The 15,230-nt window shown below is 33.6% G+C and overlaps 1 protein-coding gene and 1 pseudogene across 1 annotated transcript; both read left to right on the top strand.

Annotated features, from left to right (window-relative positions):
- The first annotated feature begins 3,446 nt into the window (after window positions 1-3,446).
- LOC120167141 lies at window positions 3,447-8,854 on the top strand (annotated as a pseudogene).
- Window positions 8,855-12,793: 3,939 nt separating this feature from the next.
- On the top strand, window positions 12,794-14,211 carry LOC120167131 (histidine-containing phosphotransfer protein 1-like). Its single transcript, XM_039176230.1, has 7 exons — window positions 12,794-12,957; window positions 13,055-13,185; window positions 13,273-13,341; window positions 13,613-13,684; window positions 13,771-13,843; window positions 13,930-14,086; window positions 14,147-14,211. Exons 1-6 carry the CDS (start codon window positions 12,898-12,900, stop codon window positions 13,972-13,974), a joined length of 450 nt encoding a protein of 149 aa, XP_039032161.1. The 5' UTR covers window positions 12,794-12,897; the 3' UTR covers window positions 13,975-14,086; window positions 14,147-14,211.
- The last annotated feature ends 1,019 nt before the right edge of the window (window positions 14,212-15,230 follow it).

The raw sequence follows: 15,230 nt of genomic DNA, 5'->3' as shown, positions 1-15,230 counted from the left end.
AAGCCTGTTAACTTTGTTTCGGTATCTGATGGAACTAAAAGGACAAATTGATGCTGTGTTTCATGGCATTTGGAAGCATTGGGTTCTTCCAATTTCATGTGAAAAACAGTTTATCAAAAGAACCAAATTGTCTTACTTTGGTGTTTGTGTATAGATAAGGTTGAAACTATGTGTATAGGTTTTAAGGTTGTCTTGTCTTGACCAAGTTTACAAAGGGTGTTTTGAGTAAATCAAGCAAGGATGTCCAGGAAGATACTTTTGATAATTTTTGGAAGGAAACACCGTGAAGAAGTGGGGGAAAAGGAATTAAAAATCAATATATACAAATAGTCCCCGACGAGCCTCTTAATTATTAAAATTATAAAATGATCATTCGATTATATGGTGTTGTTTTGTTAAATCATTTGACTATTAAAGTTATAAAATTCATCTATTTTTCGTTAAAAAAATGAAATGATGGTCGTCTAAGTTGAACTTTAACATGTTGATTTAGATATAATAATCGTTTGAAATTTTAGGATCAGATTTTAACATGTATTAATAGATAGATTGTTTAATTCAGACTGTCATCAATTTTTTAACGAAAAATGATGAGTTTGAAATATATGAATAATCGGTTGACTATTTTATAACTTAAATAGTCGAAAGACTTATCAATGCAATATTCTATGTTTGGAGGATTATTTTATAACATTTAATAGTCAGAAAACTCAACAAATCAATACTCTACGGTCGGAGACTATTTATGTACTTTACCCAAATTAATAATAAAAATGAGGAAAGGACAAGTTGGAAAAAGAGACGTAAGATGAATGTGTGATGGAGGAAACAAATTTGACACGTTAAGTTTGCATAATCTCTTTCAGCTGGAAGTGCTTCGTTACGTTATTTAATTTCATCTTTTAAATTAGGACTCGATTGTTAAATTTTTTAGCATTTCAAATTAATTTTTAAATTATAATCCTTGTTTGATATTAATCTTTAAACTTTTGAATGATTTAGGGGACTTTATTAGAATGTTTAAAAAATTGAAGATCATTTAAAATCAGAGTTATAATTTAAAGATAAATTTAAAATGAGCAAAATTTTGTGATTAATTTAGAATAGCTTAGGTTAGAGGCAATCAAAACTTGATTAAGAAAAATGAATTTTTCAACCCGACTCAATTCTAAGAAACTCGATCTGAAATTAAAATAAAACAAAGGTCGAATTTTAAGTTCGGGTGAATCCTTCAACTCTGCATGATATATGTATATTACATATGAAGAAAATAAAGAAATATATGTATATCGTATATGATTATAGAAAACTATTTAAATTAGAATTAAATAGTATCATAACATTATAAATATTTACAATTAAACTTAAACATAAACTCGAACAACTTGACTCTACTCGAATTTCATAAACTCAATTTGACTAAAAAAATTCAAATAAATTAAGTTATAAAATAAGATTCATAAACTCGACTAACTCAAAGTTTTTTTGACCCAGCTCGACTCAATACTCGCTCGTTGTTTAAGAATAAAATTAAAATATTCAAAATTTAAAGATAATTTAAAACGAGAGTCGAATTTGAGGATGTATGCTAAATCAATTATAAAATTTATTTTATGTCCTTTAAATTGTGTAATTTCAAAGTTTAGGGTTGACAAACTGTGCAAATCTATAATACGTTATACGCCCCCGGGTTTTGTGGCTCGCCATCTTCCCTTGAGATATTCTCCTCCCCTGTCGTAACGTAACCGGTCTCCCCCCTATACTTTTTGTTATTTTCCATCTTAACCCAATACTTTATTCTATCTGTCACTTCAGTCCTTTTCGTTGCTAATAATATTTTTTGCTATCACCAAACGTTGAAGATTAATCGTTAGTTTTGTATGATTAAATATGTTAATAGTAATAATTTCATCCATTAATAATTTCCCATGCTTCAAAATATGTTCAATGTACATATAAATTAAGCATTAATTAGATTCATATATGTTAAAACTTAATTAAGAATTTAAGATGTAAAAAATTAAAAAGATTTCATTCTTTATTTTTTAAAATATTATTCTCAAACTCGTACATTTTTTCTAAAATAGTTTCCCACTTTTTCTTTTAAAATGTAGCCTTAGATATTGACATAGTGTCCTTATATTTTTCTATAATATTCTCCAATTTTTTATTTTTTTTTATTTAGATATAAATAAATATATTCTCCGTTTTGATTTCTTTTCTTTTCGTCTATTTTTGAAAATTTATTTTTGTCTGTTTTTATGACACAATTTTCTTTATTGTTATGATAGTTTGGAGTTTCATATTGCATTCATCAAACTGCATCTCCTAATCAGGAAAAGTCGACGATATTTCATAGTTTCATCTCCTTTTATCGATGCATCAAAATCAATCACAGAGCAACCTATTATACTAGCTCTCTCAATCTACATGCCTATGTCAAATTTTGTATCTAGTTTTGAATAGAGACAAAAAGATTATTAATAGTTGTTAAATATATTTTTATAAGACGAAGCAAGTATTCAAGGGAAAGTTTTAATTTTATTTTATTCATGTCATTTGAGTTTTTTCACGGTAAAATTACCCGGATAATGAGGTGAGAAAATTATTTTTCCCACCTATTGCACCCCATAATTATTCACTAAGTAGGGTGTTTTGAACAGTAACCTTAAAATACGCCGAGAGTATAGTGTGTCTTCAACAAGACTCAGAGATCACAATGCGTCTTTAATTCTTTTGGGGAAGATGCATGGATAAGACAGATGTAGAACCATGTAAGGTATAAAAAAAAGACATATTATGATCCATGCATCTTTATCAGAAAAGTTGAAGACCTATTATATTATCGGCGTCTTCCAGATAATGCTGTAACAATCGTCCTACTTCATAGCAAATAATTCATGGAGCATTAAGTCCACAACATTATATGCGGAATTTTGTCGAGTTTTCACATTGAGTTATGTTATTTATTGCACCTTCTTTTTCTTATTTGATGAAAATAAATTTTTTATTTAAAAAATACTCATAAACCCTAAATCTATATCATAATATATAAAACTTAAGATATTAAAAAATAAGAAATTAAAAGTATTTTAACATTGAATATTTTTTTTTAAATTAAATGATTTACCCAATTAATCAATCAATCAAACCCGCTATCCAACTTTTTGTCAGGTTTAAGATTGAATCCAAAAAAGGAAAAATATGAAAATTCCATTTCCCGTGAAAAATAAAATAAAATAAAATAAAATAATTTAATAATAATAAACCATTGGAAGTTCAAAAAACAACTGAAAGTAGCAGGTAAGCTGCGTCAACCAAATCCCATTTTGACAAAAAAAAGGACTCCATCGAACACTCCGAAAACTTAACAGGGACTGATCTGCAATTCTTCCATTGTTACGTGCACTACAATTTAACATTTAACGAAGAAAGCAAAGGGTCGTGTCGTCTCATCCTTCCCATCCCTTCCTCTCTGTTAAGAAAGGTCAAACCCAACCACCGCGCAAAAGAAAGAAAGAAAGAAAGGTTCCATTAACGGTGATCCTCTGACATTGAAGCGCTGCCGTTTTGTTATTTTTTTTACCTCTTATGCTATTGCCGATCGCTTCTTTCTGTCCCGGTAACGCCCCGGTGGCCGGAAAAGGAAATTGGGTTCTTTTTTTACTATGAAGAGAAACGCCAACATCGGAAACAATAAAGGCTCAAATATTAATAATGATAATCGCTTTTTTCCAAATTCTTTGAAATTCATTTCTTCCTGCCTGAAAACAGCCTCTTCCGGTGTCCGGTCTGCTAGTGCTTCCGTCGCCGCTTCTATTGCTGGAGACTCTCATGAACATCCAAAAGAACAGGTTTTTTTTTTAATTTTTTTGATTAATTTTAGTTTTGGAAAACTAAGCTTTTCCTATTTTACCGTTTGGTGGCTCAGAAGAAATAAAAAGAAACTAAATGTGGAGATTTTTTTATATTACCATTTTTTAAAAATTTTAGGGCTTAATTAAGTGAATGTTGTAATGTACAGCTATAAGTTAATCCATTTTTAAATTTTATTCTTTGAATTTTTTTCGTTAATATTTGATGAAAAAAATTAAATTTTGATTGTTGAAAATGATCTTTTATTAATAAGGTAAATTTCAGATGCAGAGGAATCTTTCTCTTTTTTCCCTAAAAAGTATACTGTCGCTTTAGTGGCCATTGAATGGACATTTGCATTATAATCATATTAATTAATTTGATGAAGGGAAAGACAGCAGATTCAGTGTTTTAATTTAGATTGATTTGTGTTTTTTGCTCTAATCAAACCAATAATTAGATGATATTTGTTAGATGCATTTTCAGCTATAGTTTTGTTAAAAAAATGATTATGTTATAGATCTTAAAATGGTGGCTCTAAAGAGTTTAGTTATTTGTATAAGAACAACAATATTGATTTTTGGACATAGCCAATGATTTGATTCTTTTTTACTCTTTCTATTACAGGCCGTTATGTTCTATTCATTCTAGTAATGCTCTGATTTGAGCTCCTTTAAGGTCAAAATTGCCAAAATGGAAACTGAACTGCTTCATGCCATTGTGTTGTATGCAAGTTGTTTATCAATCGCTCAGTTTTGATGACAATATCTCATTGTCACATTGCTTGACATGGTTTTTTGTTGTGCTCTTCTTTGACAGGTTGTGTAACTCGTATGTGCATTTTCCTCGAAACTTGTTACTCAATCTGCTATCTCACTGGGTTTCTTTTTTAAAACAGGTGCTATGGGCTTCCTTTGACAGACTAGAGCTTGGTCCCATATCTTTTAAAAGGGTTCTCTTACTTGGATACTCCAATGGCTTTCAAGTTCTTGACGTCGAAGATGCCTCCAATGTCAGTGAACTTGTTTCAAGGCGTGATGACCCAGTTACATTTTTACAAATGCAGACACTCCCTGAAATGTCTGAGGGACATGAAGGATTTAGAGCATCACATCCTTTACTTCTGGTTGTTGCCTGCGATGAGTCAAAGGTCTCAGGGTTGACGCTTACCGGAAGAGACGGATTGGCTAGAGATGGTTTTGAGGAGCCTAAAAATGCAAATGTGCTCTCTCCTACTACTGTTCGATTCTATTCGCTAAGGTCTCATAATTATGTTCATGTATTGAGATTCCGGTCAACTGTGTATATGGTTAGATGCAGTCCTCGTATAGTTGCTGTGGGGCTTGCAACACAAGTAAGAATCAGCCCTTTTTTTTCTGAAACTTAGTTTTGGAACTAGTATTTTTATATTTGTCATAAATAAGTCCTGCCAGATGGAGGGATTTTTATTCCTTGTTTTCATATGTTGGAATGACCAGTTCATTGAAAAACTTAAAATAATCAGAATGAATTGTTCTGAGAGTGGTTGCATTTTATAAATATGTTGATGATAATTACATTCGTTATATCATATTATTTGATCAATTATTTAGTTGGAGCCAAATGATTTAAACCATGCATTCTTTTATTGGTTGGCAGATATACTGCTTCGATGCTCTCACTCTTGAAAATAAATTTAGTGTCCTCACCTATCCTGTCCCTCAAGCAGGAGGCCAAGGGTTTTTTGGGATTAATATTGGATATGGTCCCATTGCAGTGGGTCCCAGGTGGTTTGCTTATGCTTCAAACAATCTATTGCAGTCAAATACAAATCGCTTGAGTCCACAGAACCTGACTCCATCACCTGGTGTTAGCCCATCAACTTCTCCCAGTAGTGGGAGTCTTGTGGCTCGATATGCCATGGAATCTAGTAAGCAATTAGCTGCTGGGTTAATCAATCTGGGCGACATGGGCTACAAAACTTTGTCAAAATACTATCAAGATTTTATTCCTGACGGTTCTGGCTCTCCCATTTCTTCAAATTCAGGCCGGAAAGTTGGTCGGGGTGCATTACATTCTGCAGACACTGATATTGCTGGGACGGTTAGTACTTTATGTATTTGAGAAGCAAACTTTAGTCCTATGTTAGAATGCCAGATAGTAATTCACATGACCATTACACATTAATTCCACTTTGATGTGGAAGATTACTATTCATATCTTTTCCTATAATGCTTGAACTTTTATGTCAGATACATGTTTAAATTTCTTTGAGAGACATCCGATGAGCTAAGGCTGCTCATTAGTTCTTAGGAGCACTTGATATAGTCATGGAAATTTGACCAGTTAATTATCACCTATGAAAATTTTGAGTGTATATTTTAGGGTTTTTCTTTATATGTGGTCTATTTCAGGTAGTTGTCAAAGATTTTGTTTCCAGGGCAGTTGTATCACAGTTCAGGGCCCATACTAGTCCAATTTCCGCTCTATGCTTTGATCCAAGTGGGACTCTCCTAGTTACAGCATCAATACATGGGAACAATATAAATATTTTTCGGATCATGCCATCCTCAACAAAAAATGGATCTGGCACTCAAAGCTATGATTGGAGTTCTTCACATGTGCACCTTTATAAGCTCCATCGTGGCATGACATCAGCTGTATGTTACTGCATTCTCTACTTTTTCAAGAAAATATATATCTATAATTTCTTTTTGTTTTGATTTGTAGGTGATACAAGATATTTGCTTTAGTGCTTTCAGTCAGTGGATTGCCATTGTTTCATCTAGGGGTACTTGCCATGTTTTTGTTCTTTCACCATTTGGTGGTGAGACTGTACTCCAAATCAGGAATTCTCATGTTGATGGCCTATCTTATCACCAGTTGTATCTTTCCCTTGGTGGTCCACTCCGTCTTTCTTTGTAAACTATCAAACATTTCCTTTGCCTGCACCACCAACTGTTACCCTCTCTGTAGTTAGCAGAATAAAAATGTTAACTCTGGATGGCTTAATACGGTTACCAATGCTGCATCATCTGCTGCTGGAAAGACCTCCTTCCCTTCTGGTGCTTTATCTGCTGTTTTTCATAACTCTTTACCTAATGATTTGCAACGAGGTCAAGTGAAAGCTAATGTTTTGGAGCACCTATTAGTTTACACTCCGTCTGGCCATGTTGTCCAACATAAGCTACTGCCTTCATTTGGGGAGAGGCAGGTGAAAATGCTTCGAGAATTGGATCAGGTTCTGCTCTCCAGATACAAGAAGAGGCTTGTGGGTAAAAGTTGAAGCTATGCAAGCATGGGATGTATGCAGAAGAACAGATTGGCCAGAAAGGGAGGAATGCCTTTCTGGAATGACTCATGGGAGAAAAGAAGCATTAGAGATGTCTATGGATGGTTCTGATTCTGAAGATAATTATGCCGGGGAAAAGTACATGTCAAAGCCCCAAGACCAAGCACACTTGTATCTTTCCAATGCAGAAGTGCAAATTAGCTCTGGAAGGATACCAATCTGGCAGAATTCAAAGGTAGCTATTTATGATTACTTTGTAATATGCTATTGCTCGTTGCCAGTTTCACTTACGTCATTTGCATTTCCTTAGGTATCATTCTATACAATGAGTCCTGTGGGGTTCGATGAGACTAAGCTCACTGCTGGTCAGTCTGGTGGAGAAATTGAAATAGAACGGATGCCTGCTCATGTGGTTGAAATTCGACGGAGGGATTTATTGCCTATTTTTGAGCATTTTCACAGGATTCATCCTGATTGGAATGACAGGTATTTTCGGCATTCTTTGCATTGTGCTGAATATTTCAATATGGTGCCCACCAAATGGATTTCCTTGACACAACTCCCTTTTTCTTCCATGTGCAGGGGCTTTGCTGCAGCAAGTTATCCAATGTCTTCTCATGATGCTAAAGAAAGATTCTCTGAAGTCACTGTTATTTCTCACTCTAAGTTGATGTCACCTAGCCCGATCGAAAATTCAGATACTGGTATGACAATGTTTTTAATTGCAGATATCATTCAAAACACTTCTGGATTCATCATTCATGTAACTCAATTTGATGATTGGTGTTTTAACCAGGGTCATCAAGAAATTCTTATCCTCCTAGTCTTCAATCTGAGAACGGTAGTAGTGGGTTAAAAGGACAGAGTTCTATTTTGGTATCACATATGCTTAACCAGAGCACTCTTAACAAAGATGCTGGTTCAGTTTCTATTAATCAATCTAAAATGGGTGTTCGTCACATCGAGGATAATAAATCTACTAATAGTCCATCATTAACAAGTCTATCTGGTGGAAGAAACAGAGGTGGAAGCAGTGATATTCTGAACACAAGTTCTAACCGATCAGATTTGAGTATGAACATTTTAGACGAGGGGCCATTGAATGAATCACCAGATTTCGAGCACTTTTTTCAAGAAGAGTATTGTGAAGTATTGCCCTTAAGTGCATGTCGGGAGCCAACCGAGGTTGTTATTGACGTTGACAGCAACAGCAGCCCTTGTGAGAGAGGAAAACCAGAGGAAGAATGCGACAACGATGATATGCTTGGTGGCGTTTTTGCCTTCTCCGAGGAAGGTTCGTATCTAAATGTTATGTGATATAATTTCTTCCCTTTTAACAAACAAACCGTCTTTTATATGAATCTAAAACCTTATTGGAATCATCGTTCCGGTTTTGTGGCAGGTTGAGTTGTATCTCGTGTTCCTTTTTCTGATGTGCATGCTATATTTATATCGTCAACGTCGGTCTCTTTCATCGAAACGCCAGCCTAATCGGGCGGAGGCCGGCAAACTAATTGAAAGTGTGGTTTGGTGATTTAAGAAGCTACCGACTGATTGATTCAAGTAATATAAAGACTGGCTCATTGTGCCACTAGGCCAAATCTCTGGATTCCACCCTCTTAATGTGTACATGTTGTAAATTGAAAATCTCCTAAATGCAAATTTGTGAGTAAATGTTCTATCTGTGTTGTGTAAACATTATTCATTCTTCAAAGAAAAAGAAAATGTTTATATCTGTTATGCCCTTGCATACATTTTGAATGTATAGGTGAATTGAATCGTAAAATGTCACATGTCACGACTTGATTGATTGTTGAAATGTGATGGTGGCATCAACTTGAGATAAATTACTAACTCCGGGTACCAATTTGTATATTAAACCAAAATATATAGATTTCCAAGAATAAGCCAACATTTTTTATAGCAGACAAACTTTTTTTAGTATTGTAGAGAAATAAGCTCATCCAAAACATTTTTATTTTCTAGGTTAAACTATGTATTTAGTCACTTAACTATTTTGCATTTTCGGTTTAGTCACCAAAATATTTTTTTCAATAACATACTTTAAGTTATGCTTTTATTCCGTTTTGGTCACTCGTCATTAAAAAATAAATAGAATTGTTAACGTGATAAAAAATTATTTTTTCAATGACACGGTATTACCTTATGGTGATTAATACGTAACCACATGAATAGTTTGACGACCAAAACGTAACCTCATGAATAGTTTGAAAACCAAAACGCAAACGCATGAATAGTTGGGTGACTAATACGTAGTTTACCCAATTTTCTTTGATGACCTTTATGTTCTTTTCAATTTATTTACGAAAACTTTGGATACCATATCTAAACAAACCATCCTGCATCTTTGTATTGTTGTGGCGTGCAGCAATGGAAGGTACATTTATGGCATGGAATTTGCCCCCACCCACCACCTAGAGAGATGCCCTTCCCATCAAAGGAACTTAGACAATGGAGTGGTCCCTTCCAACTCTATAACCAGTCACACTGAGATACTCTTTTTCATCACCATTTTCTCATACAGCCAAAAATCTTCCACATCTATATATATATTCTTACAGCAAATTTTGGGGTCTGGCTACATGACAGTATTGACTGAAGTGGTTAGCAAAAACAAGATTTTGGAAAGGGCTTTCACTTAGGCCCCTTGCTACTATGGAGATTGGAGCCATTTTTGGTGTCCAGTCCATATCTGTTTTTGTCGTTTATTAAGGGCGAATTGTCTTATTCCAACACTACCATAGCCATGGAGGGTCCCCAGCAACATCTGGCCCTAAAACCATACCCAAAACGGCTAACTCTTCAACTTGGGATGGACAGAGGATAACAGGTGAAAACAGTTATTTATCCTAGACGAAGCCAAGTTATAGGTGAGAGGACAATGGCCTCCCAAAACTTTAATGGTCTAATTACCTCTAGGTCATTAGTAGTTTTAAAACTATTGCAATTAACCCATTGCTCCTAAATTTTGTTGCTATAATTATTTTTTAGGATATTATCGGTTTTAAAATTAATGACATTAAATCTTGACCCTAAATTTGTCTAGTTTAATTACTTTTTATTAGATGTTTGAATTTTAAAATTAGTGAAATTAAACTCTTAATTTCTTAATTTTTATAGTTTAATTACTTTTTATGACTTTTTGTTTTAAGGTTAAATAACTTGTCTCCCTCGTACTTTAATCCTGACTCTGTCCTTGATTTTCTTCTCTTAAAATTTTATAGATTCATTCCCTTGATTAATCTCTTTCGACAAGCAATGTTTTCATGGTTTTGTTGGTGGACAAATTATGCCATCAACTGTTGTCGAATCGGATAAAGTGTCGATATATGAATTTTCGTGATCAAACATGTTTAAACGTTCTATACCTTCCTTGAAATTAATTTACGGATAGTTTAAGAACAGCATCGAAAGATGAAACATTTCAACATCAAAAGGGAAAGTAATTGAGATGGCTTGTGGAAGATTAATTAATCTTGAGAAGTAAAAGCCAAAATAAAAGATTTTGGAGCATATTCTACGGCCAAAAAATTTACCCCATTCATCACTCTTAACCGATTAATATTTCTATGAAACATGTTACTTTTACAGACACGAACATAGCTTTCAACAACTATGGAATTATAAAATTCTTTAAAAAGATTGACAGCAAATTATAGCCGGCACAAATTAAACGATCTCGGTGAATTAAGGAATGATTGTTTTTTTTTGTTTTTTGAAAAAAGTTTTGTATTCGATTTTATGCAAATACAAAACGGAATAACAACTTGGGCTTCGTTAAAAAAACCTCCCTAATCTTAGATGGAAGAAAAAACGTGCACCAAGAGTTGTCAAGAGTTTGCACCATCCACATATAGTTTACACAGCTACAATCAAATTAAACGATCTCGGTGAATTAAAGAATGATTGTTATTCTCAAATATCCCAGGTTCGAGCACCAATGGCTACAGCTGTAGAGTATTTAAACGTTCATTGTCAAATGGTTGAGAATCTTTAAAATAAAATACTACCACTTGTAATCACCCTTGATTAATAAAATAATTATAGGCTTAATATGTGAACGGGTAAGAGGAAAAAATACCAGGGGTAAAAGAGTCTTTAGTAACTTAATTATTGTTTTTGTTCCGTTTTGATCACTCAACTATTTTTTTTTTCAAAATCATATCTAACGTAATGTTTTAGTTTTATTTTGATCACCCATGATTAAAAAAATTAACGGTTGGATGATTAAAACGTAACAAAAATGATTGTTGAGGTACCAAACATGTAGTTTAACCAAAAACTAATAGTAGTAGTAGTAGTATGTAAGATAGAAATGTAAATTCGCGTTCAAAGGAAGAAAATGATTACATATATAATATGTTATTTTTTTATTCCAATAATGAACAACAATGAGAGATTGTGAGAGAAATACTTGTTTCTACTGCAGCTATAATTAAACCTTGGACTTTACTGCAGCTGACAGTGGAATCAATTATGTAGAACTGAGATGGGGCGTAATGGTAAAGCCATATCCTTTAGGCTGGTTACCACTTTGTATAGGAAAAAAAACAAAATAATAAACAATTGGTGAAAATGATGGGGGACAGAAACAACAATAATTACTCAAGAAAAAAAAATGAGAAAATTTAAGGAATCACAGCCTAATTTCAGATTAAAAAACTGCCACTTTGGAACATAAATGATGAGGCTAAAATGTAGATAAGGTAAAGGAAAAATATGGCAATGTGAATCCATGGGATCAAGTTTTGGATCTTGTGATGCCTTAATATATATATATATATATATATATATATATATATCATCCACACCTATGTTATCTATGGTGCTCGAACTCAGAATCTCAAAGAATAATTACAACTCTTTTACCATAGAAACCACTTAGTTTGTACAGAGTTTTCAACTTGCTCATAAATGATGAGGTTAAAATGCAGAAAAGGCAAAGGAGTCGTAACCAGAAAGAGGAGAGAGGATATAAAAATTGCTAAAGTATATAAATGGTATTTCGATTGTATAATACTATTTTATTTAGTCTCTTGACAACTAGAGGTTATAAAATAGTCTCGATTATAAGGAACTGTTTTGTTGAGTCATTCGACTATTAAAAGTTATAAAATAATCATCCAAGTTATTCATGTGTTCTACACTCATCTTTTTCCGTTAAAAAATTGATGGTCGTCTAAGTTGGACGTTAACTTGTTGTCTAAGATATGATAAAGTTATATTTTAATGATGTTTACTGGCACTGTCATTGCTTTCAAGTATTGGCTCGACGATATAATATTTCAAGTATGAGATCGACGACATAATATGACGGAGAGTCGATCTACAAAACATAATTCAAATGATTCTAAGATAAATTTTTATCATATCTCAATCAACATGTTAACATCCAGCTCAAATGATTGTAAATTTTTTAATGGAAAATGATGAGTTTAGAACATATCAATAGTTAGGTGATCATTTTATAATTTTTAATAGTTGAGGAACTTAATAAAATAACAACCTATAGGTAAGGGACCATTTGTGTATTTTACCAAAAAATCAACAGAAAAAAGGGGAGAGAAAGAGAGAGAAGAAGGGAAGGTGTGTGACTTTACATATATTGTAGTTATTATTTATAGTCCACTTTGAAGGGCAAGATTCTTGGCTCAGCCATCACCTTTCCATTTCATTTAAAGGCAGCACATGACATAGTTCTCTATAAGATCTGCAAGTGAGGGGGAAATATACCTTAAAAGCAAGCTGCAATGGATTTGTTTCAGTTGCAAAGGCGGTTGGTTGACTATAGAGCCTCACTCTATCATGAGGTTAGTTTTTGTTATATCAGCAACTCTCTGTCTTTGCTTTCTTTGGTTTTTGGATATTAGATTTTGAGTGATGAGTTCTTTCTTGTTCCTTGTGTAGGATTTTCTGGATGAACAATTCTCCCAACTTCAAGACCTTCAAGATGAGAATAACCCAGATTTTGTGGTTGAAGTGGTGACCCTTTTCTTTGAAGATTCTGAAAGGCTTCTCAATGAACTCGCTAAAGCTCTGTGAGGGTTTTACTTTACAATTTTTAATCAATTTCCTTTTGTTATCTTTGCATTTTCTCCATGTCTTAATGTGATCTTCATCTATAGAGAGCAGCCAATCATAGATTTCAAAAGGGTTGATGCTCATGTTCACCAGTTCAAAGGTAGTAGCTCCAGGTAAATTGTTTTTTTCTCAATCTTTTAACCTCAGTTACTAATTTTAGCTTCAGATGAGATCATTAGATTGTTTGGTAAACAAGTTTTTCAGTGGTTAAATCAGATTCAAACTGTAACATTTGTAATGTTGCAATCATAATTATCTGTACTTCAAAAATTGCATTATAGGGGTTCCACCACATGGAAGAATCTTTTTAATTATATAAATTTCACATGCAAATTGCTCTTCATGTATACTTTTTATCATGGTAAAATGTTCTCAAATTAACAGCATTGGTGCTCAGAGAGTTCAGAAAGCCTGCATTGCGTTCCGCAACTACTGCGAGGAGCAGAATGTCGAAGGGTGAGTTTATTTTATGCCTTAGATTGTCACATTTCATTACTGTTAATAGTTCATGAGAAGTTTCGAGTTTTGATTGTCTTGTATAGGTGTCTTAAATGTCTGCAACAACTGAGGCATGAGTATTCTCTTGTGAAAACCAAGCTTGAATCTATGTTCCAGGTAATGTTAGTGGTTTTCTTTCTATCCAAACATGTTTTAATCCTTTGGTAACTCCAAGGATTGATTTTCCATTTTATTTACTGCAGCTTGAACAACAGATCTTGTCTGCTGGAGGTTCAATTCCTATGTAATAGTCGGCTTCAAAGAGACATATAAATCTGCAGAGAAAGAACATGGGACCAAATATGATATTTTGGCATTGTAGAAAAATTTGTTTTCTTTATCTTTTTTGTTTTTCAATTATTGCAGTTTTAGTAGGGTACATCCCCTAATGAAGGGCTCTATCTATTTTCGAGCTTAAGCTTGTATCATATCTCCAGTGTGTGAGCAATGACAAAGAATGTGAATAAAACCCTTCCGTCTGTTTCCTCCAAAGTGCTTTTTCTGGTTTTAATCATTTGATCTCATAATGAAAACAATCATGTATCTGTTTAATAACAACATATGAGTGAATGAAACGAAGATCGAGTTCTGAGACCTGAAATCCTAATACATCAAAGATGTCGGAATTGCAGAGGCTTAACATGGATCTGAAAAGGGTGATATCAAACTAGTTTGCAGTCATTTTCCATTAAAAATGAGTAACATTAATGCAAATCTGGACTATTTTGTTTCATTTCAGCATGTCTCCGAAGCCGAATAATAATGTCAAGTAACCTCTTTCATGTCTGTACTAATCCAACAGTAACCATTAAAGCTTAATCATCTCTAAACCCTAAAAACAGGTGATATGATAGCCAATAGCAAAGACCCGGAGAAGTACCCAAGTGGCCCCATCACACGAGCAAGGGCTAAGGAATTTCAAGCAGTTATGGAGAGTATGTTTACATCACGTTTGGAACGTGATGAAAAAGGAATAATAAGGGAGGAATACTTTACTTTGCTTATGCATGAATTTGCATGAGAATTTAAAGTTTGCATAACATTCATTGCATTTAATAAGTGTGTTGTTCATTCAAGCATGCATTGCATTTAAATCATCTAGTTCATTCATCAAATTAGTTCTTTTATTATATTAACTCTTAATTGTTTCATGCATGTTTTCAATTAAATATTGAATAAAGTTCACCTTTGTGTCTAGGTGCATGAGAGAAGTTAAATGGTTTCATCATATGCAAGAATGTCAGTCAGAATGTCTTCCAATTCTGGATGCGATACAGATGTGTTTGGTTCTAGAAATCAATTGGACATTATTCCTCTATCTCTTAGCTTTCCAACGCCTTTTGAATCACCTTAATCCGATATCGGGCTTGAGATATGATCGATTTATTGAAGACAGTGCAGGCTGGAATTTTGTTACGGGAATTTTATGCATGGATGATTTGGATGAGTTTGAGCCAAGGGAGAGTCTTTTCAACTTCAGCCAAGTGACAATCCATTGAAGGAC

Source organism: Hibiscus syriacus, unplaced genomic scaffold (assembly GCF_006381635.1).
Source record: "Hibiscus syriacus cultivar Baekdansim isolate YM2019G1 unplaced genomic scaffold, ASM638163v2 tig00111670_pilon, whole genome shotgun sequence".
In the NCBI taxonomy this organism is placed as follows: Eukaryota; Viridiplantae; Streptophyta; class Magnoliopsida; order Malvales; family Malvaceae; genus Hibiscus; species Hibiscus syriacus.
Note: the sequence above shows the minus strand (reverse complement) of the source record. Positions and strands in the feature narration are given on the sequence as shown.

What these genes read in the sequence shown, in the direction of transcription:
- LOC120167131 (XM_039176230.1), top strand. Translation starts at nt 12,898, where the DNA reads ATGGATTTGTTTCAGTTGCAAAGGCGGTTGGTTGACTATAGAGCCTCA. An exon ending in TTCAAAGGTAGTAGCTCCAG is followed by an intron (nt 13,342 to 13,612) that starts GTAAATTGTTTT and finishes TCAAATTAACAG; the next exon opens with CATTGGTGCTCAGAGAGTTC. An exon ending in AGCTTGAATCTATGTTCCAG is followed by an intron (nt 13,844 to 13,929) that starts GTAATGTTAGTG and finishes TATTTACTGCAG; the next exon opens with CTTGAACAACAGATCTTGTC.